Here is a 22,521-nt window from a genome sequence, read left to right as displayed (position 1 = left end):
TTTTTTTTCTTCACAGCTAAACAAGACCAGTGTATGCAAGTTGTACTTCTGCAGCTTACCCTGCAAATAAACAGTTCCCACTCTAAAAGAACTAAAATAAACCCCAACAGGTCAGTTAAGTCACTGTACTGGCCAGAGTCATCTCCCATTTCCTGCTTCAGAGAAGTCCAAATCTTCCCGACACTGTGGCAGTGGGGATGGGGGGGGGGGATATAGCGACAATGGCCCTTTGCACTTTTCTATCAGTGGCACGAGAAAGTGTTTGGCACTGACCATGCATGTGATACGAACAAGTCACAGTGTGATCTTATATTGTGGCAAAAATAAAAAATAATTTAAATTCCAGTTTGTTACCCTTGTGCTCGTCCACGGTACGCTGCAATGGTCGCTGCCACGCAGCTTTTTTTTTTTTTTTTTCTTTTTTTTTAAGAGCTCAAATGAAAACTATGTTACAAGTGCAACTTCCCCTCAGCAAACTGCACGCATTCAACTGATAATAAACACTCCATTTCACAGCTTGAGAAGAGAGCGGGCGCTTCCTTATTTTGTTCTAGCAGGAAGAACAAGGACGACAACGCCAGCAGTCAGCCAGAACAGAGGGCACAACATGAGAGCAGCAGGTCTTCGATATCTCACCATGCAGGCGACTACACACAGAGCAGATCTCTTCTTTCTGGCCGTGGCTACACCGTCCCCTTCCCGACAGTTGAATCCGCCCAGAGGATTTTTTTTTTCCTTTCTAAAAATCGGAACCAAAATCAGACACAACTTCTATCAAGTTGTGTAAGTCTCCACATTCAGCGAAAAATGGCCCGTACAATTTCGCAATTTACTCTGTCCATGGGGCAAAGTGCATGGACAACACACACAAAAAAAAAAAAAAGAAGGTATAATCAAACTCCAAATCCGGATAAAGAACACGGCGTTGTGGTAATTTTCCATCCCCCCCTGGTCCTTACTCTTAACCAGGTCTGCATTCGAAAGCACCAGAAGCAAGCGGAGCACCAAGCAACCCAACAGTAGATCTGTCGTCACGTCAGCACATAAATATCACTGGAGCCTTATTTATCAGTAGTAGAGAAGCATCTTCTCATTTTGACTGTTCTCTCAAGTTCAGGCTGGAGTCGACATGCACTGTGACAAACACGCAAAAACTTAAAAAAAAAAAAAAAAGAAAAAAAAAAGAAAAGTTCTACAGATAACCTATGAGCACGCAGTGAACATGTGGCAGATTGGGGCAGATGTTCACTTTGCATAGGCTGTCAAGCAAACATGAACGTATATGACACAATGAGTGAATGGGGATCGACAGGACGAGCAGCGACGAAAGAAACAACAATAAAAAACAAAAAAAACGAGTAAAAGAAAAACAGTTTGTGTGGTGATGGCTGCACAAAACTGAGCTCAGTACCATAGCTAACTTTGCAACTAAATTTGGCAGTGGCAGAGTAATACTATTCCCACATCCTGCAAATCCTGAAACACAGCCGAAGCTTGTGCGTAGTAAGTTTATCGCATAACAAGATCATAATACTACTCCATTCGTTATCTTAATTGTAAAGTTTAACTAGCATACTCAACTCGGTAAAAACGCCACCAAGGAACAATGTCAGAAAGTTAAGGTTGTGGATTAATTATTGCATCTCTCTTATAAGAGGATTCATTGAGCAAGAACTGCTTTTCAAACAGTGGCAACTTTTTTTTTTTTTCTTTTTTCTTTAGCACAAAAAGGAGAAATTGAACACCAGGAGGTTAGATTCTCGTCTGTTACAAACATGCACTCATTCGCTTCATAAATAGATTCACTTGGAAGAGGATACAGGTTTGAGGAGGAAGCATGCAACGCCTTGAGTTATAAAAGCTTCAGCTTTTTCCCCCCCCCCCATTTTGTCTTTCGGAGAGGAAAAATTCTTGAATCACAATCTTCTTATCCAACAGATGTAGGCAAGTTGTTTTGGATAGGTATCTCGATGGTTCTCCATAGCCCAAACATCCACCCCCAGTAGTTACCCCCGAGTTACTCTATATGGCTTTGTTCTCCTGTGTGAACGATACTATTGCCATTTGTTTTGTTGGACAGAGATACTCCCAAACAAACCAAAAAAAAAAAAAAAAGGCTCAAAATGGCCAATGAACGATCAGGTAAGGAGAAGGAGGCACACTGGGACACATGATCAGGGGTCAGAGGTTAGGATTCACAGGATCTGGAGTCTTACGGGGGCAAAGGAAACTTTATTTCCTGTTAAGTTTTGTGCTCTTGACAGTGCGTTTGGATCCCTCTGTGCAGCTACGTATACCGGCGAGGTGCAGCAGGGACCCGGCCGCTTCCTTCAGCTCCTCGTCCAGCTCCACCTTCACTTCACGCCGTGCCCTCTTGCCGGCGGGCCACTTGATGGCGGGCGGACATCGCGAGGTCTGGTGGACGCCCCTCTCGTCCCAGAGATCAGAATCTTCATCGCTGTGGAAACCCTCGCTGCCGGCGCGGCGAGACTGCCGGCGTTCGCAGCCTCCTTCGTCCAGGGAGGAGAGGGAGGAAGAGGAGGAGCGGGAGGAGCAGCGCTGCAGAGCCACGCTGCTGTAGTTATGGTCCTGCTTTGGATCGCTGCTCACCAGAACAGAGTCGGGTCGGGAGAGGTCCAGTGGGCCGTCAGAGTTGCCTGAAGCAGACACAGGATTCCACAGATAAATCACAAAAGTTCACGTTCAAATACAGAGAAGATTAGTTAGGTTTTAAAGAAGATGATATATAGTAACCTTGAACAAATTTGAGAAGGTAAAAAAATCAGAATTCAGTTGCAGAGATACACTCTAGCATTAGCGTGTTTTGTTAGTTACAGAGCAGGTATGAAGCAGAACTAAGATTTGTTTTGGCCCAACGGGGAAAAGCGGATATAAAAATAGCTCTCTGTATTCATGTGAAAGCAGCTTTAACAACGGTGGGCAAGTACAGATAGTAACAAAAACACGGGCACGTTAAATGTTGCTTAGAGGAGCTTTTGCGAAGCAACTAAAAATACTAAAAATGATACAGTAACTGAAAACAAAAAGCTCAATTTTGAAAAATATAGACATGAAATTAATACTTGATCACATTGAAATATCAAACTTTCCAAAACTATTTTTACACATAACGTTTTACACTATCTGACACAGCTATTAAATATGTTTATTACACTGTCCATACGAAACTGTAAAGCAAATGCAATAAATACTGTCGGTGGAATTCCTGTGCAATAACCACAGTTTTGCTTTTACACAACCAGAGGACGCGTACACCAAAAATCAAAGCACACAAAAATGAACGAAAAATTAAGCAATGACAGGGTGGCATGTTGGGGGTTGAAGACAAAGACCTCTGAGAGTAAATGAAAGTATGCTGCTCGTGGATTCTCTTACATGGGTCAACGTGGTGCCCAGGGGCAGAGTTTAAGAGCATCATGGCAGTGGCAGCATCAATGTCAGACTCTGGAAGAGGAGAGAACATGCATGATGGTCAGTCCTATGGCGTGAGAGCATGGTGGCCTGACATCTCTGCTTGGACTGGGCAGACTGGGCACCTTAAACTTGCCATGCAGTGATCCAGTCCGTCTTCACTGAATGGACTGAAAATATGGAAGATTTGACTACATAAATAAGAGGATAGATTGAAGCCGCTGATCCTGAGAGTGCATCCGATCTTTTCAGAGCTGACAAAGTGTCTGAGAGCCTCATAGCTCACTTCTGGGGCTCTAAATTATTAATGATTACAGTGAGACTGAGTGCTCGACACTGAGCACCGGCAGAACCTCTGCCTGTCGTCAAGGTTACAAATCCAGGAGGCAAGGGGGAGGAGGCCGAGACATCGACTGGAGGTTTTCGACAGTATGGTCTACATGAGGCATCAATGACTTCAAAACAACAAATCAAACCAAGAGTTGGGGATAAAAAGCACGGTGATGCTGAATGTTCTGGGACTGAAATGTGCAAAGGCAACGGAATCAAAATACTACACAAACACAAGCTGGAAAAACTGCACTTTACACGTCAACATGTTTTTTTTTTTGTTTTTTTTTAAAGGGCAGGCAGCCTTTATTGTATATGTACACATTTAAAAGCGCAGTGGCGTTCTCACCTTTGAATGAGCAGCCTTGTAGAAAGAGATGGCGAGGGGGTGAGGAGGCACTGCAGAGAGTAAACAAGACGTGGAGGGTCAGGTTTATAGTTTTCCAAAAGGATTCGAAAGGAAAAGTCCAATTTCATCCTAATTCTCAGTGTGTGAATAAAACCAAAAAAAGAAAAACGACAGGTTGGTTATGCGGTTTAAAATATGTTTGCCAGGAAGTGCTGAATCCGATAAACAAGGAGCAACAATTTCCAGCAACATCAAAGTGGACGGTCTCTCAAAAAACGCGGCTCGTAGGCAGTGAGGGATGACGGTTTACCTGGGTGGGGAGGCGGGTGGTGTGCAGAAGGCATGTGTGGCTGGGAAGTGCTGCTTCTTAAGGGCTTGGATTAAGTTGGGGCGGTACTCGGGGTCGACGCACCAGAGAGAACCTTTTCCGTTGGCCTGCAGGACAAAGCAGGGACGGTCAGACTTCTGCACACCAGGCGACACGGGACAACTTGCCAGAAACTTGTTGATAACACATGCTGGTCATTCTGACCTACAGTGATAAGACGTGCTCACTTTGAAAATGAGACATGATCTAAAACCTTTTTGTTTTAAGCTCAGAAGGTATATTGATGGTGTTTTTTTTATTTATTTTTTAAACATAGTTGAAGTTCAAATTGAACATTTACAACCAGAAATCATTGGATCATTGAATCCTAACAAATGTGTTCACCGCATTTCCTTCCACAACCTCTGCTTCGTTCATATGAACCTTTGTGTCAAAATACACTAGTTGTAGGAATATTGTATAGCAGTGCATGTGTTTAGTAGATCAACTTCATGTATGTCGTAAACAAAAAACAAAGTGGTTAAAAAAAATAAATAAATCTACAATGTGTCTTTAAACATTTCAGAATCAGAAATCAATTTGGGTGATCCGTACAGCTGAGTAATCGCACATCACCATGAATGTCACAATCATCATTTATCAGAAAAAAAAAGCATGACCCCAGCTTTTCACAAATTACTCACTTCACTTTGAAGCACTTTTACAGAGCACCTTTTAAAACACAACCAGCTCTGACTGGAAAACAAGAAAAAAAAAAAAATAGTACTAACTTCCCAGAAACCTCAGCAGACACTACGCATGAGTAAACTGTAGTGACAGCATATTGCACAATGTAAATGGCAAAAGGAAACGCTTCTCCAAAGTCATAAACAATACTAGGAATTCCTCGACAGCCTCTACAGCACAAGAACATTTTTTGCAAAACAGCCACTGTGAAGAATTTATTTGTCTGCTTGCGACGTGTACGGGGATTGTATGTCACTTTATCTGATGTTGGCGTATTTCTGCCCAGTCTGGGAGAATAGAGGGAGGGAGGAGAATAACCTTGACTCAGATTACCAACCAGCCCTGATGCAGGAAGAAGGAAACGTCTCCATGGCAACGGAAACCACCAGCCAGTGTCATGTGAAACTGGTGCTGGTGTCTCAGCAGACGGAGGAGGACTCACACTGTGCACCTGCATGACGGGCGGCCTGTCGCGCACCGTGTTGCTACTTGCTGAGCGCTAACCGCCATCGACTCCTCGTGTGAGAAAGTATCAGGTCTGAACCAGACGCGGCGTTCGCACAATGGCATCAAACCACACCTCCAAGTATTGATGAAGCGGATTTAGACTTTGGGAGCATTAAGCATTCAATACACGAGGAGTTTTAATTGTGAATGCCGTTTATGGAGTCATGAACATTCACCGATATGAAAAACGTTTGAAAACTTTTCATTCCTGATGGCAAAATGTCTCTTATACAATGGTTCACGATTTTAGGATGTGTGTACAACATTAGCAATATTGGCTCCATGACTAAATACAATGAAGACATCTCTGAGGATATTTCAATAATGCCTTTTCCCACAGTCTAAGTTATTCTCTGTGGGTTTTAATAATGGGAGAGAAGTTGACAGAAATAAGACAGATATAGTCAAAATGTAATAAAAACCCTTGGAAAAAATTACAGCACCTTTATTGTTGAGTACAAACTTGTTTTCATGCTGGCCATTCTACTCTTATTGACCCTGGATAATAATAGATTTATACTGACTGATGTGATGCAGAAGAAACGAATTATGCTGAAGAGACAAACAGATTTCATTCCCATTATCACAATTTGTGTGTTACTTTCACCCACTCTTGTAGATTTGCTGCGTTTCAGGTTGAATACTTCATGCTGTCATGTGACATTATGACACAATTTCCTTACATAGACAAGCTGAAATCTTACCAATAACACAATAGGATTTTATTTTCGTCAACTAGAATGTGAGAGCATGATATGATCGTCTATTTCTAAACATATAATGATTATAATTGTATTGTTTTAATAATGAAGACTTTCATGGCATACACAGAGTTTGTGCAGTGTATGCATTGTGTCCTTCTGTCACTTGTACAGGATGGAACCTATCTACTATTTATTACTGTATACAGTACAACACAACTTACAAGTGAACTGTTACTCCACCAGAATCGTGTCGAAAAAGACTGTACACACACACACACACACACTACCTAATCTCTACACTTAGGATCAGATTTAGTTCTTTCTTTAACCATGACCTTTCAAATTACGACTGAGTGAGACGTTTCTTGGGTTCAAATACTTGCCCTACCTTGCACTGCTTCCTATCTTCTTATGCTGTGTTTGCACTTCTTCTGAAGGAGTATCTGTGACCCTGACTGGAAGCCACCGTTATCGCAGCGAAGTCAGAGGTCCCTGCTGCTGTAGTAAAGACTTGGACACTGACACATGAGCTCCACTGCAGGTTCACACTGCAACAGTTAAAATGCGGTCTTGTGCTCAACAAAGCAAGACACATTTATGCTTGTGGTATTATCAATATTATACTCAGTATCGTAGTGTGTGCAGTTTTCTTATGACTTGCTTCATTTAGTTGGCATTACAGTGTCGACAGTGCTGAGTCAAAGCCAGATCAGTTCTTACGTCAGCAGAACTTATGAGGGCAACATTTGGCCTTACTGAATGAAATTTTCTCACTAGAATCAATGGACGTGTCACATTTGATGTTTTGCTATTTGAAACAAACTGCACTTCCTTTTTAACTTCAGTCATTGACTCACTCACAGCCTCCTGTAGATTCAGTATGTCACTGACAGTTTCTTTGTAACCTTCAACTCAAAGTTGTGAATGTAAGTCAAAAGACACTTTCTTCACGTACCTTTCCCAAACTCCTTTCGACCTTGCGGAAGCATTTGTTCAAGGACAGGTTGTGGCGAACCGAGTTCTTCCAGCCAGTAGGGGCATTGGAAAAATAAGGGAAGTGCTCGAGAATCCAGCCATAGATTTCTTTAACTGGTAAGGACTTGCTGGGAGACTGCTCAATAGCCATGTAGATAAGCAGGGAAAATGAAAACGGGGGCTTAGACTTCAACGAGTCCCGCTCCCTGCTCCTGCCGTGCGATGAAGATGAGGAAGAGGAGGATGGGCCCTGGTTTGGCCCGTAGTCTCCCTCTATGTCGAAGAGGGGACTGCCACTTGGCTGAGCTTCAGGACCCCCCAGGGTGAAGTTCTGAAGCAGGTTCTCGTGAAGCCAGTTGAGGTTAGTGAGTTCCTCATCCTCCGTACCACCGGAGCGATCCACACTAGTTGCCAGCGGACTGGATGCACACTCTGCCTCAGGCAGTGTTCCCACACCGCAAACACCTCTGAGCCCCGTCCGCTCCTCTTGCATACCCGGAATTTCCGTTTTCTTATCTGGTGACATCCCAATGATTGGACCCATTAAATCAAAGAGGTCTGAGGAGAGAGAAGAGAGAGATGCTTGTTAGTGTCAAACGTCACGTGTGCAAAACCTCAATCAGAGTCTTTGGGAAAATGAATTTGAAAACAAAGTTGGCAGAATGAAATAACTGGATGCGACATTTTGGAATGATGTGCTCTTCCAAGCGTTGACCTTGTTTTTATAAGTTTCCCTGGGGGCAGAGGCCCTGTGGCTGTGTCTGTCTGCCTCTATTGCACTCCCAGACCCTCTCACTGCCCCTCAACACCATGGCTGGCGAGGATGGAGAGGCTCTCCGCTCTCCGCTCCCCGCTCGGCACCCCCACCCTCTTGACTTCAAGCCGAGGACCTTTGAGGACATCCTCTTAGGCTACTGAACTGACTTAAGGCGCCACTCCTCAACGCCCACCTCATTTCAGACGAGACCCATCTGCTCGTTATGTGTAAATGAGCATGAAACCATCCAGTGACGGCAGGAATGAGTGGAAGGCCTCCATCTTACGGAGTGGATGGCTCTTACAGACTGATCTGCATTCAGCCAAGATCAAGTCTCAATTTGACACATGCCTGATTAAGTGACGTTAAGGGGCTACAAACCACAACTTGTCAGTCATTTATTCGCATGAGGAAATTCAATATGCGAGCAGCCCTTCAATCTATGACAAATTCCACTTAACCAACCGTATTAATTTGACAATGATACTTTCTTTAATAAGTGGACAGCTGAAGCCTATTATGTCAGACAATATCTAAAGTTTTAGTCGTTTAGCATGTAATCATGTAATGATCGTGCCCATAGGGATGGGCATGGGTACAGTAAATGTTATTTATTTACTTTTTATTTTATAGCAATGCATTAATCCCCAGAGGGGAAATTCCTTCTCGAAATGACCCATCGGTAGCTGCTCAGAGACCCCCGATGCATGTTTTTGGACTGAGTGAGGAAACTGGAGTATGCGGAGGAATCATACACAGACACATGGGGAGAACATTCAAACTCCACACAGACAGGCCCTGGGCCATATTTGAACCCACGTGAGGCGAGAGCACCAACCACTGCACCACCGTGCGGCCAAACTTAATAAAAACATCATTATATGAAAATACGTTTTTGGGGTCTCACAAGATCCGACTGACCGTAAAGCGTTTCTACATAAGCAGTGGTTTTGTATGCTGTTTGTTAAGACCAAGAGCTCTTTGTCTCAGCTCGCAACAAGCTTTATGGCCTGGATGTCACCATGACAACCATGCGGTCCATTCAATTAAAGAGCAGAAATCCTACAGACAAGAGTCAACAACAAAAAAGGTGAGCCATTCTGGCTGACAGTGCTGCAGATGACCATCAGGAAGCCCCCTCTTGCTATGCTTGTATGTGGACAGCAGATGTCCTGGCTCTTGGAGGGGCGGCAGTGGTCATTCTGGAAGAGCAGCGGAGAAGGAGGCAGTAACTACAACTGGAGGCACACAGTGTGGTGGATAGGCATGTCTTTTCATATCTGTGATAACATAAGAACTGGGTCAAACTCCAGTGTTTGCAGAGTGGCACGGAGACAAGAGAGGGAGTGCACCCACACATGAGTCGGTTTGTCAAAGCCAGTCAGTGAGGACATGGATGAGATCAATGAGGAGGTAGTGAAAGGCAAAAATTATCCATCAACCCTACATCAGGAGGAAGACTTGTAGCAGTGGTTGCCTGGGAGTAAAGGGAAAAAAACGTCCTCAGCCCTAAAAGCAAGCATATTTGATTTGACAGGACATCCTTCCTACATTTTATGTGATTGTCTTATATTACATACTTTTAATCTGATCTGTGACAGCATGTGCATTGCATAGATCCTCGCCATTGAATTGTGCCAGTGTATTGGATATACTTCAGCAATTTTGAGCTACAGAAATCAGGAAGTAAGTCAATGGGTATTTTTAAGCCAAAGGCAAAGATACAGTCAGCTTGAATGCTGGAGGACATAACAATAGGTTCAAATGACTGCAGTTACAGAACAAGAGAGAAAAAGGAGAAGAGAAATCAGGGGACAGAGAGAAAGAGAGAGCGTCAGCTCAGGCTCAGTGCTAGTGAGGTAAGCTATGCAAGTTATCCTCAGTCTAGGATGAATCACAGCTCTCAGCAAAGTAGAGCAATCAGATATGTCAGGCAGCAAAAGAACTGCCCATTTGTATTAAAAGAAAAGCTTTGCTTGAGACACCAGAACACACTTTTTTTTTACACGACAGTTTCTTACTCGGAATAAATTCACAAAGCGAGGGGAGATGTGCGTAGATACCATCACAGTTTATTTAAGTGACTTCATATCAAGATGATCCCATGGAGCTGTTTTGAAACATATTCAGCCATTTACACACAGATGTTCACACACTTTATGAATAAATACACACAAACGTGTGTGTGTGTGTGTGTGTGTGTGTAATATCTGAACCATGGAAGTATAAAACACCTTCAGGCTCCATGTTATCTACCAATGGGGACCAAACTGCTGAACCACACATTGTGTTATTGGTGTAAGTGTAGAGGTGCTACAAGTGTTAAGGGTACAAAAGTGTTGTTGGGAGAATTAGGCACTTGGTGGTGATGACTGATGTCAGGGTAAGAAGCGATGACTTTATTAAGTATATCAGTGGGCCTCATACAGGATGCTGTACAAACATGTGTGGTGATTCATGCTCAGCACCCAATCACCAACTGGCACGTATGCTATTATTAAAAGAAATAGGATTTTGTTATTATTGACAGAAAATAAAAGGGCTGAGGCACAACAGTTGTGTGTGAATTTTATTGCAGCATCACTTTTTACATCTATTCTGTAATTCAAAATGCAGAGTTGCAGCAAAAAGTCAGGAAGTGAGCAAGTGATCAAAATGCATGAATGATTTTAATTTTAAGACTCTTTTTGTTTCACTTCCAAAATTGGAGGTGCATATTTCAAAGTGAAATCCTTGAATCAAAATAAAATTAAAAACTTGCGATGACCTTCTCAATTTGAATCATGAATGATTCAGAATGCCTGTAGATAATGGAGAGATACACTGGAACACTGAGCAACATTTTATCTGTACAATGTGAGAGTGAGTCAAGTTTCTATTGATAATCAGACTGCGATTTGTGAATTAAACTGAAGTAGAAAGACAGGCCCAGCTCTGTCCAAAACTACAGTAGCAAAAACACTGTGATGACAGGCATTAAGGTCACAGACCAGAAAGACAGGTGCTCTGAATCATTTAAAAGGTGTGGCGAAAGTGAAGGTTGTGAACACATCACATAACAGCTCTTTCTTTCTCAGTTACTGCCTGTAAAGCTGATCCAGTATTATGGCTTGGCAAAGTGGAAGAAAAAAAAAAAAAAAAAAAAAAAGGTCAAACAGTGGGTAAAGTTTCCGACCAGTGATTAACCTGAAAGCAGAAGACTTTCACCTCTGTTCTTCTTCACAAACTTGACCCCTCAGCTGTGCCCTTGGGTACCACAGTGAGCTTATCCCCCTTTGAGTAGCTCCTCCAGATGACCGTCATTTGAATATGAAGAGAGGCCGGGTGGATGGATGAGAAAGCTGGTCCTGCTGCATCCAGCCAAACACAGGAAGTGTTTTACCATGACTGCAGCTGGTCAATTACCACTGCTGTTGCGATGATCGTAGTTATCATTGCTCTTATGAAAAGGCATCAAAGAGAGGCGGCTGGGATTGCGATGAATAATGGGGCACTACTGTTTGGAGAGTTGAGAGGGGAGAGGGAGCTAATAAGCCCGACTGGCCTGTTGACTGCTGCTCATTCCTGAAAATACACCAAAGCTGCAACGGTGCTGACCTGATAGCTCATCTGCAAGTTAAAACAGCCCAGCACACCACCAGCCTCATCATATTCATGTGCAAACGGGCAGGCTAACAGCAGGTGCCAAAGCACATTTCCCCCCACTCTTTCAAACTGCTCTTTTATCCTGTTAAGCACTTAGCCTATTCAAAAATACACAAAGACATATGGAGATAGCTTGAAGTGGCAAATCAAGCCGCCGATGTGTCAGATATGTACGTGGGAATGTAAAGGGGATGATGGCAGCGTTGCAATGAAGAGGTACCAGTTTGAGATGTTTTCTGAGAGCGAATCTCACAATCGGGACTCAGTTGCCACGGCAGCCAATGCTGTAAAGGAAGCAATTGTGCTCATGTCTGTGCATGAAGAGAGAGCTAATGTGGGGAGATCAATACAGGCGGAAAATGCTGAGGCCAGCAGTCTGCTGCTGTTCTCCACAAACCTGTCTGACAAAGAGCAGTGGGGAAAAGCCACTAACCAACCTGGATGTCATGGCACGAGTGAGTAAGTGCCAGCAAGGCATACTTTAACACCAGATTCATCCACTAGCTTGCTTAACAAATATATGACATTTACCATTTTGTAATCTGGGCAACAAAATGACAACAACAATTTCACAACTGGAAATCCTGTTATGCCGCGTGTACTTGCTTGGAGTTCTTACCCTCATGCCACACCCTCTTCGCAAGAAGTAAACCAGTCGACACAAACCAGTTACACCTCTGTAACGGATACACAAAGGTGTGTCGCAAAGCCCCATGGTGACGGCTGTTATTTGAAACCCTAACTGATATTTAGGTGACTACTCAGTCTGGCTAGGGTGTTAAAAAATGTGAACGAGACAAAGAGGCACTGGATTGGAGAGTGGAGAGTGACAAAGCAAGGTAACCAAGTGGCCTGGTCTTTCACTATATGGCAGGGTTAAATGTTGTTATTAAATATAAAGCGTTCATCAGTGTGAAGGTTAATGAGACGACCGCTTATACAAGTCTCAATGGTTCATTTTTTATTTTTTTTTTTAAACAAAACAGCTTGATGGATTTAAACGTTTTACTCAGCGCCCTAGGTGAAAGAAAAGGAAAAAGTCTGCACAAAAGCACTACAATTGGCCCCACACTACACTCTTACAAAGGAGCAGTTGTTTTTGCTCTAGTCATGTTTCTAAAGTGCTCAGTATTCACCTCGCACTTTCAAACAGTGGAACGAGAGGGAAGGAAACACCTCCTGCCTGTTGAGGAAGTTCATTTTCAGAAAACAAATTCAGTCTTCAAACAGACAGTTTGGCCCTGCGCTAACCCAGCGCAGAGCTGGAGTGGAGAGAGGTAGCATTTATTGTAGCGGCACTATTTACTTTGGCAATATATGAATTCCACTCGCGTGTAGCTTTTAGAGAACGCCAACAGACAACCCGGCCTGAGCTAATGTATGCATTAATGCAATCGCACACACAAAAAAACGACAAAACAAAAACAAAACAATCGGTAGTAGGTAATAAGGATTCTGATTCAGACACAGTAACTTCCCAGAGTGGCCACAAACTCAAATACGAGACTGCACTTTGACTGTCAACAGAGGTGAGGCCTTCCAAAGTACAAGCCAGTACTGAAACCTTATCTTTAAGGTCATGTGTCTGTAAGGTCAGCGTACCAACACTCACCACCAATCCACATTACAGCACAAAGTCATTTCGTTGAAGTTATTCTTCCTCAATCTGAACCTGTGGGAAAATTCTCAAAGGCAGAATTTAAGTTGCAGTATTTCTGGAAGCACAGAGAAAGAGCCCGAAACAGCTCAAGTCGATGTTTTAACACAAGCTCTTTCAGGAATGTTCCCTATCTGAGATTACTTCCCATGTAAATACAACAAGTGCTTTGCAAATCAAACCTTGTGTTGCTTTACTCACAGGACCTTCTGCGACAATTTTTTTCATTCCCCATAAATCAACACATAAAACTCAAGTCTAATAGAATTTGTTACAGATGTCCATGTCGAGTTCAGTGGGAAAAGAAAGGCTTCAACAAAGAGCCAAGGAAAACAGGGTGAAGTAATTTGTTATAAAAGAGTAAAACAATTTACTAAGGCTTCTGAAGTGAAGTAAATCAACAAAACCCTCTGGCAGCACTGAGAGTTACATTACACCCTAACATAAGTGCTTTTCTATTGCTTCTGTTAAAAATCAAGCAGGTAGAATTATATCTTTTTTTTTTTTTATGTTCACTGTAAACTTGAAAATACCCCTAACACTGTTTTTGGAGCTCAGTAACATTTTTTATTTTTATTTTTTTAATCAGTGTTAATTTAATAACTGAGATCCAGAAGAAAATAAATGCTTTTCTTACTTGAAAAACTAAAGAGAGCAACATTTTGTCAGAAACTGTAAAGTAATGGCAGTTGTTTTGATATAAGACTCAAAAGAGAGTGAAGGTTAAAAGGTAGATGATGCAAAGAAAAGGTGAATAATTGCATATCTATATGATTATAGCTTCCTTAATATGTGAATAGTGCTTGTTTCCTTCAGTCATTTTTAAAGACCAAGCAACTAATAAATTATTTGAAAAGAAAATTCTACAAATGAGCATTAAATACTACTACTAATAAATAGCACAGCTTCATCCAAGTCTTTCTTATATTCAATTCCTTATATTGTACACCAGCTCAATATCCAACGAGCACGCTGGTAGTTATAAAAGTTTTGTGATACATCAACTAGTTCAATTTTTTTTTTAAATATCTAATTAGTAAAAATCCCAATCAAGCCGTTATATCCTCGACTAAGTTCAACACTTATTTTCACACAAACTGGTCATGATGGATTGCTGTTGTTAGAGTGCAATCAATGAAATAAATCTTCTTAATTCAGTTAATGGCGATAAGACAAAGACCTATTGTGACACAGGACACAGCCGTCTTTCCCTCTTCCTTTCTCCCAATCAAGGAAACGGCCACATTAGCGTAGCTCTCAGTGAGGCCGGCCCTAATGGGCTGCATCTCGAGTCCAACCCCATCAGAAATGAGACAGGCGCAGGAGAAGCGAGTGAGGGTTGGGGAGGGGAGGGGAACAGAGGGAGGGAGGGAGGCGAAAGAGTCACTGCATGCCCACCGTAACCAATCAAGAGATCCCAAACAAAAACTGGAACGGTCTAAGGGGCACCACAACATGTACCGAAACAAGGCATGAAAGTCAAATCCTCAAACCCAGACACGTAGAGGCAAAAGGAGGCGAAACAAGAGTTGGAGAAGCAGATCTTAAACTGTTTTGTCTTGTTGTTGATCTTGTGACATCAATTACAGCAGCCTGACCCCAGTTTGTAAAACAGTGGCAGCTGTGGAAAGCAACATAGAGCTTGGGGCAAAAAAAAATATCTGCTTTTTAGCTGTGCTGTGATCTCTCAAGAGTTGCCAAGTGATGTAAAACATCACAAAAATATTCAATATGTGAACAAGACAGAACTGAAAGAGGGGGTCAGGACATGCGCAAACATGACTCTTCAAGGCAGATACATTTGCAACTCAAATTCAGTTCAGTGCTTGATTGGCGGAGTGTCACCGGCCCAAAACAACAGTGGAGGATATACTCGTGGGGACGTCCCTCTATCAAAGAGGTGATCACTCAAGTCAAACGCCACAGAAAGGTCAGAGTCAACAGGCGGCGCCCAGGCTCACTCATTAGCAACATGATCACAAGCAAATAAGAAAAAGAGGGTTTTAGATGACAATTCAAAAACGCAGACTAAGCAGAAATTGTGCTCACAGGTTGTTGCCATGTGTAAAAAGCAACACACTATGCAGACAATAATAGAAGTGTGTGAAAATACAGTCACTCCATGTCTGAACTTCTTTATTTTGCCAGTCGACAGCTATTTCAGCAATATCTGCTTAAATGGAACCTGCTTAAAAATGAAAAGTAAGGGTCACCTTTGGTAATGATGTTCTCCCCAGAGAAGTTTTTAAAAGTGCTGAGTTTCTCAAAGAATCTATGAGAAACTATGTATATTCTGGACAAAGCAACCCAAGCGGTTTCTGCCTCACGGGTTGACTTTCGCAATGAACTCAAAACCACAGCCGCCCAAGTATCTACAGAGTGTGGTGGCTTTTATTTGCACCAGTTCAGAGTACACAACTGTGTGATAAGAGTGGCTGGCAGTGTCACCATTTTGGACTTCTTTCTCTTCTTCTCCTGCTAAGTATTGAGTGTAACAGCTCCGTGCTACAATTCAGGGCTATGCCATTCTTGTACCAGAACATTCAATCTGATATGAAGGCTAAATAAAAACAAGGGCCTCCACTGGATGTAAAAATCTATTTTGCAGACTATTTCACACAATAACGACTGTGTGCTGTGGTGGTCTCTTTTGTTTTGTGGCTTTATTGTTACACATCCTCTGTTGAACATCTTCCTCTTCTGTCATCAGCACAGTACAATGGAGCAACTTTTCAGAAAAGTGACACCAATGTGTTTACCGAGTTGTGAAAAGTGTGGAATGTTCCACTGCTGCCAGAGCCTGAGATACATTTGATGCAAGTGTGTCCACTGTGGATTTCAGATATATATACCCCAATAATGGGAATTAAAGAGTACTGGTGCAGGAACAAAGTGCAGTACACTTTAAGTATATGATATCCAGGTCATTTCTCTTTTAGAAAATTTCAAAAAAAGAAAAGGATTTGCTCTTATCTGTTTACAATATTTTTAGATGTCACCTCTCAGTCAAAGTCAAAGGTGAAGAAAAGCTGACTGTAGAGTTCATTTATATGAGAGTGTAACAATACCTTCAAGGCCCATCTCAGCTATATAAAAAACACCACACATCTAAAAAAAAAAATGCAACAGATTCTACAGACAACTTATTAGATCCTTGCATCAAATCAAGCCATTTCAAATTGCATTACGTTACCGAGTTACTGCAGGTCTTATTTATAGTAATGAATGCCACTAAAGTTAGCGTACCCTTGTCTACTCTGGGAAGCAAAAGTACATACCCTTCAGGAGCCTCTGTACATACAAACATATAATGAGGGAACACAAGCTACTACCACAAGCAGGAGCAAAGACAACAGATGGTTTGACCTACAACACGACCACTGAGATTCTGGCAATATAATAATGGCAGATTGGCAACATCTGTTTCCTTTTATTCTTTTTTTTTCAGTTCCTGGGGCTCCTTTTGTCTCCATCATGTATTTATCACAAGAGATTTATAAACTGTCACACAAACAGAGACTAATGAACATCTAAACACATGGTGCGACGAACCCATTACCTTATAGAAGGCAGAAGAATTACAGTTGGAACTTTTCATAAATAACACACAGAAACCTCAGAGCACATGATGAAATTTTAATTCGATTTGTTCAGTCCTGTTAACGCAACACTGAGGCAAGACTTGTGGAATAATACAAAGTATATGGACATCTATTAAATAGCGGTATGTAAAGTGGAGCTGGAGCAGAGAGAGAGAGAAAGAGAGAGACATTTTTTCCTACACTGACATTGTTTGCAGAGCACTCTGTATCTGGGACAATCTTGTGATAATCCATTACATCATGTGCTTAGCTAGCCAGTGTAGCTCTCAACCTCTGGTACCGTCGATATATAACATGAAAATTCAACTATTTATAGACGCGAGGGGAAGACGTGAGTATTACAATCCAACAAACTACAACAGATTTTACCGGCGCAGTCCGCCACAAACTTGACGAAATCAGGATGAAACAAAAGAGACTGGAAGCCAGATGGAATTGTAGGGGAGGGAGGGAGGGAGGGGGGGGGGGGGGGTGATCTCAAAGTGCTGTTAGTTAAAGAAAACTGATATGCTTTGTAGCTACTGCCATAAACAACACGGCACCGTCAGCAGCGACCGCACGCAGTAACACAACGAGGAACACAAAGTTACACGCTGTGACGTGGACTGTTGCACAACACCTCCCCGACACACACGGGACTCGCTACGAGCAAACTTGGTTAAGTTCTTTTTTCTTTTCTTTTTTTTGGGTCACGGCTCAAAGTGGAGTAAGTTCACTAAAAATGTACCGACGTTAGCTCAAACGCAGGCGGCCGTCAGACAAAGTAGTGCTGGCTGACACTCGGTGGTCATTAAACGCACCGCGAGCTTTAACATAACATTTAAACTCGAATGGAATATGTTGAACAAAAGACTTAAGTTGTTTATTTTGTTGGGGTTTTTTTTTGTTTTTTTTTTAATTATTATTATTCGTGTCCCCAGCTACTTTCCAGTCTTCCAGCCCAGATATCGCGGATAAGTCAGGTGAACGTAAGCTAGCTGGCCACATGCTGTCGCCTGATCTGCCATGCTGGCCGCTCTAAGCGAAGTCACTTGACCACATTTACTTTTAGCTTGTTCGAAACACAACCCCGTTCCTGCCGAACAACAGCGCTCCAACGCAGCGAGCGAAGCCGCACAAAACACACACACACACACTGAGAAATTACGACGGAATACTCACAATCATGCACGGCCTGCCTCGGTGCGGTGCGTTTAAAGACACGTCTGCGGGCAGTTTATTCGGAGGTCTGTCTCGCACAATGTCAGAGATCAGATCAGCAGCTGCTTCCTCCATACACGCAGCGCGCGGATCACACAGCGCACGGCAACGCTACCAAACCCCTCGACGTCGTCATGGCAACAGGTCCACTTCAGCCAATCACAGCCCCTCCCCTCCTATCTCCCCTGGCAACTGCCGCAGCGCCGGAGCTCTGCGAACGCGCACGCCGTCCAGTTCTTTTTTTTTTTTTTTTTTTTTTTTTAATGCATCCTGCTATATGTGCTTTCACTTTTTATCCCTGCCTTTAGCTTAAACTTATAACCAAGAACTGTCGATTTTCGTGTGAGTTTTAACGACTACAGTTCACAGAGAAACCGACGTGATTACGGTGAAGCGAGGAATTTTATTAATTTACAAAAAAGTGTGAGAGCGATCAAACCGGACGGGTCCCACACAAACACTCCCGCGTTATTTAGGCTGCACAAACACTTCAGGGCGGAGAGAAAGGATGTGTCACCACACCCAGACCCTCCACAGGGCCCCTCCTAGAGCAAACTATCATACAAGGGGCTAACGTGACCCGTGGATACACAACAGACGCATGCTGGGTAATGCCTCAGCATATAGACAAAGCAAAGAGAAGTAACTGGAAGAACAATAATGAAACAGCAACTTGTATTACACTTCTGTATTTGATGATAATTATTGTTTGTGAATATTTGAACAGTCATTTTTTTTCAGTTTCCATTTGACAAGGAAGTCCAATTGAGATTATAACAAGTGAGACCTTGCCAAGATGGCAATCTATACTGAACATAAATTACAAGACAAAAAAACACATCATGCATGTATAGGTACCACAAAAATAGTACCATAAAACACTCTTCAGATAATAAATCTCATGACGCTCCCAAGAAAAGCAGCAATATTCCTCCTTCAGAAAATGCCCAACGATAGCTTCAAATTTATGATTCTAACTAGAAAAGGATTCTGCCTTCATACCTGTTATTCATGTGTCTGCATGTGCTTTTGTAGCCAAAATGTATGCTGCAGGCAGCCCAGCGGGTTGGACTTGTATCCTCGCCTGGCTATCTGTTGAGTGCAGCTTAACTGGCCAACTGACTTCACACCAAACTGCAACTTTCACATAATGGTGGCACCTAACTCATTTCAGCCACTCCATTTCAGAAGCACACATAAGTAGCTCTCTGTGGACTGATCTAACAGCCTCTATGTCTTTTACACAAACCAAATACCTGCCATGCAGCAGCGCTGTAAATTCTTGCACACCAATGTTGATGCACACTTCTGTTCTTCCCCTACCTTTAACAAGACAAACAGGCTTGGTTGAAGCAAAGTATATTTGTTGCTCTCTGACTTGATCCGTATATTTTGGTTATTTTGGAATAGAGATGCTTTTTTTTATTTTGGTTTGATTTCATAAGGTTTTTAATTAAATGTACACAATACAGTATGTAAAGAAAAGGGACATGACAAAAAATAAAATGCTAATTTATGAAATAACAAAAGAAAGAATTAAAGTGCTTCATCTGAATGGCATTTTATCCATCCATTCATTCATGTTTTTGAGCCTTAGCTCAGGTTGCTGTGGCATCGTTTTGCGCAATGAGCTATTCTTAGGGTCGGCAAGCAGCATAGGCTCTGCCCCATTTTTCCTTCCAGTATCACTCCTAGGGATGATGAAGTTGCAAAGCTAGCAAATGAGAGAGAGGAGAACAAGATGCATTAATCACCACGGAAACAGCTGATTGAGGATGCCTTGGAAAGACAGATCCATTAGTCTGTGTGCCTGCAATGGTGCTAATCTGATTTTAAAACTGTTAGGGTAAAACAACATACCCAACTTAACATCACCAGAGAGTTTCGTAACAGTACATAAGCACTTTATAGAATATATAACGTATTTATGATCAGGTGATGAGAGACTCAAGCAGTTTTCATTTTTAACAAGAAGGAAAAACAAAAAAAAGACAAACAGTTGTGGTAACTATGATGATAGGACTATTGCAGTAAGCAATTCTTTTTATATCAAAGGGTGTCAGGTGAGGAATATAGTGGGATTACAGACTATAGGAGGAGTTCATGTAGGGCAGTAAAAGTAGAACTGATGAAAGGATGAACAATGAGGCAGCCAGCCTGTGATAGAGGGCAGTGGCCAGGCATGAATGAGGGCGCAGTGTGTCTTCACAGCCAGCCCATAGTGGCATAGCAGTCAGGAGGCCTGCTGCTTTAATGGTCCATAAATCTGTGTGGACTGGTTGGTCTGATGCCGCCCCTGTGAGACCCTCTCATGCGGAAAATGAATCAGACCATTTTTACGGATCGCAAGTGTGGAAGCTCTCACCCTCCCCTGCCCTACTGCCAGTGAGCCGATAAGAGCCGCTGCACATGCGAACACTCCATTTCAGTTAGTCTGGAGCTCATAAAACTCTCTATTAGTGGGAACCTTTGTTTGTACGCTGCTCTTTATTTAATCCATCCGCTTTGCTTTGCTTTGTTGTTCTTTCTCTGCTTTCTTCTTTTTCTTTTCTCATTCCACCAAGCTTAGGCTTCTGGAGTGGGAACACAGATGCTGACACTTTGGTACACAGCCAGTAAAGAGGTGTAAACTGTCAAAATAAATTACATTACAGAGGTACCTGTTTCTCTACAATATATTCTTGATTCAAAATTACTCCCCTGCCATTTTTTCTCATTCTCTGTTTCACACCCGTTAAAAATGATTTGGTAAAAAAAAAGTTTTATTAAAAACATGACAGATCTTGTAAATCTACTTTCCTATTGCTCTTACACATGTGTTTTGCAACAATACAAGCTATTGTTAAGGCACAAGAAAAAAACAACAACATTATATTTTCTGGTTAGTTTCATGACAAATACGTTATACAGGTGAAAACACTCCATGGCGTGCCATAAAAAAGTCTGATTGTCTTTGAGAATCTAAATCAGACCACTGGACAATCAGCTCCCTGAGCTAATCAGCTTGACCATCCTTTGAAATGCGAAGTGAAGGAGTTATCAAGAGAATTCTGAGCAGATTAAAGCTAAAACACTCTGGGAGACATGTGCTGATATTCACTTTCTGGGATCTCATTTACCTTGGAAGGGCAACTGGTTAAACAGGTAATTTTTGCATTCACCGGAGGACAAGAAGGCAACTGTTCCTATCTGTGAAGCTGCAAAGGACACCTGCTGTGCAAACACATACACTAGCAGTCAATCCAAAACTGGAATCGACTTTTGTTTAAGCGCATAAGAGCATAAAGAAAACCGCATGAGCTGCTGATATTATATTCTTCAAGTATTTTGTCATACATGCTTGGATTCAGAATTCATAAAAACATAATATAGAACATATTATACCATCCAACTGTCAGTGCAGCAATCAGGCGTGGTCAACTTGTTTCAAATGCAACACTTTCTTTGTTCTTCAGGTTTGTTTTCCCCAGAGGTTCTTGCAGCTATTGCCGGCAGTTATCCTCAACTGAAGAGCGTGTTTGCCGACAGAAGCCTTTGTTTGACAATCCTTTCTGCTAACCAGGTCTTATGAATTGTGTCAGCAGTGTGCTGATTGTCTGTTATCTGTCTGCTGATAAGTGCCTCTTTTAATGCACAGGCAATAAAAGGCTCAACATGTAGGGAGGTGGAATGATTTTATTTTTCTTCAGCAGCCAGACAGATATGTTGTAATTCTGTATTGATTCTGTGTATTTGTTCATGTTAGATTGGGCAAATGCTTGTATTAACAGGCCCAAACGTCACTTTGCTCTATTGGTGCATTAAGCATGATAGCATGAACTAAGAATAGTAAATTAATTTCACAACAGCTTGACAAAAAGGGATTCTATTCCTTATTGATACTGTCTAACTGTATGGTTTAAATTTTCATTGTCAGTTTCAGCGATGAGTATTTTACGATATAATGAGGGGAACTGTCTATTTGTAATTATAACAAGATTGTCATTCACCAACTGATATATAATAACCATAAATAATGATTTTGACTATGGGCGAAGGCGGGGCACACTTTGAACAGGTCACCAGTATATCGCAGGGCAAACACAGAGAGACATAAAATCCGACATTTAAAATCACACAGAGGTTGAAGTCGAATTTCCATAATGTACAACCAATTTATTTTATTTACCCAAGTACTATCTTGTACAGTCTAATCAAAATAGATGTCTTTTTCATGAGTGTCCAGACCAGGAATAACAGCACACAAACAGTTTCAAAATACATCACAAATAAGTAACACTACGATAAGGATGGAATCAAGGTGGAATAC

General features: G+C 42.0%; 1 protein-coding gene across 2 annotated transcripts; it reads right to left on the bottom strand.

Annotated features, from left to right (window-relative positions):
* Nucleotides 1-1,617: 1,617 nt before the first annotated feature.
* foxn2a (forkhead box N2a) lies at nt 1,618-18,406 on the bottom strand. 2 transcript variants are annotated; one of them, XM_080482439.1, is made up of 6 exons: nt 18,174-18,406; nt 7,332-7,909; nt 4,422-4,546; nt 4,112-4,161; nt 3,397-3,465; nt 1,618-2,657 (listed from the first exon to the last, which is right to left on the bottom strand). In XM_080482439.1, exons 2-6 carry the CDS (start codon nt 7,893-7,895, stop codon nt 2,233-2,235), a joined length of 1,233 nt encoding a protein of 410 aa, XP_080338565.1. In that variant the 5' UTR covers nt 7,896-7,909; nt 18,174-18,406; the 3' UTR covers nt 1,618-2,232. The 2 variants fall into 2 exon arrangements, with proteins under 2 accessions (XP_080338565.1, XP_080338566.1); XM_080482440.1 differs by lacking the exon at nt 3,397-3,465 and having other exon boundaries at nt 18,174-18,340.
* Between the last annotated feature and the right edge of the window lie 4,115 nt (nt 18,407-22,521).

Source organism: Lipophrys pholis (genome assembly GCF_963383615.2).
Source record: "Lipophrys pholis genome assembly, chromosome: 15".
NCBI classification, from domain to species: domain Eukaryota; kingdom Metazoa; phylum Chordata; class Actinopteri; order Blenniiformes; family Blenniidae; genus Lipophrys; species Lipophrys pholis.
Note: the sequence above shows the minus strand (reverse complement) of the source record. Positions and strands in the feature narration are given on the sequence as shown.

Bases quoted from the DNA above. Each gene is read 5' to 3' on its own strand.
- foxn2a (XM_080482439.1), bottom strand. From the start codon at position 7,895: ATGGGTCCAATCATTGGGATGTCACCAGATAAGAAAACGGAAATTCCG. The intron at 4,162-4,421 runs GTAAACCGTCAT...TACTCTCTGCAG, and splicing joins CCACCCGCCTCCCCACCCAG to TGCCTCCTCACCCCCTCGCC. The intron at 2,658-3,396 runs GTAAGAGAATCC...TGTCTGCTTCAG, and splicing joins TGGGCACCACGTTGACCCAT to GCAACTCTGACGGCCCACTG.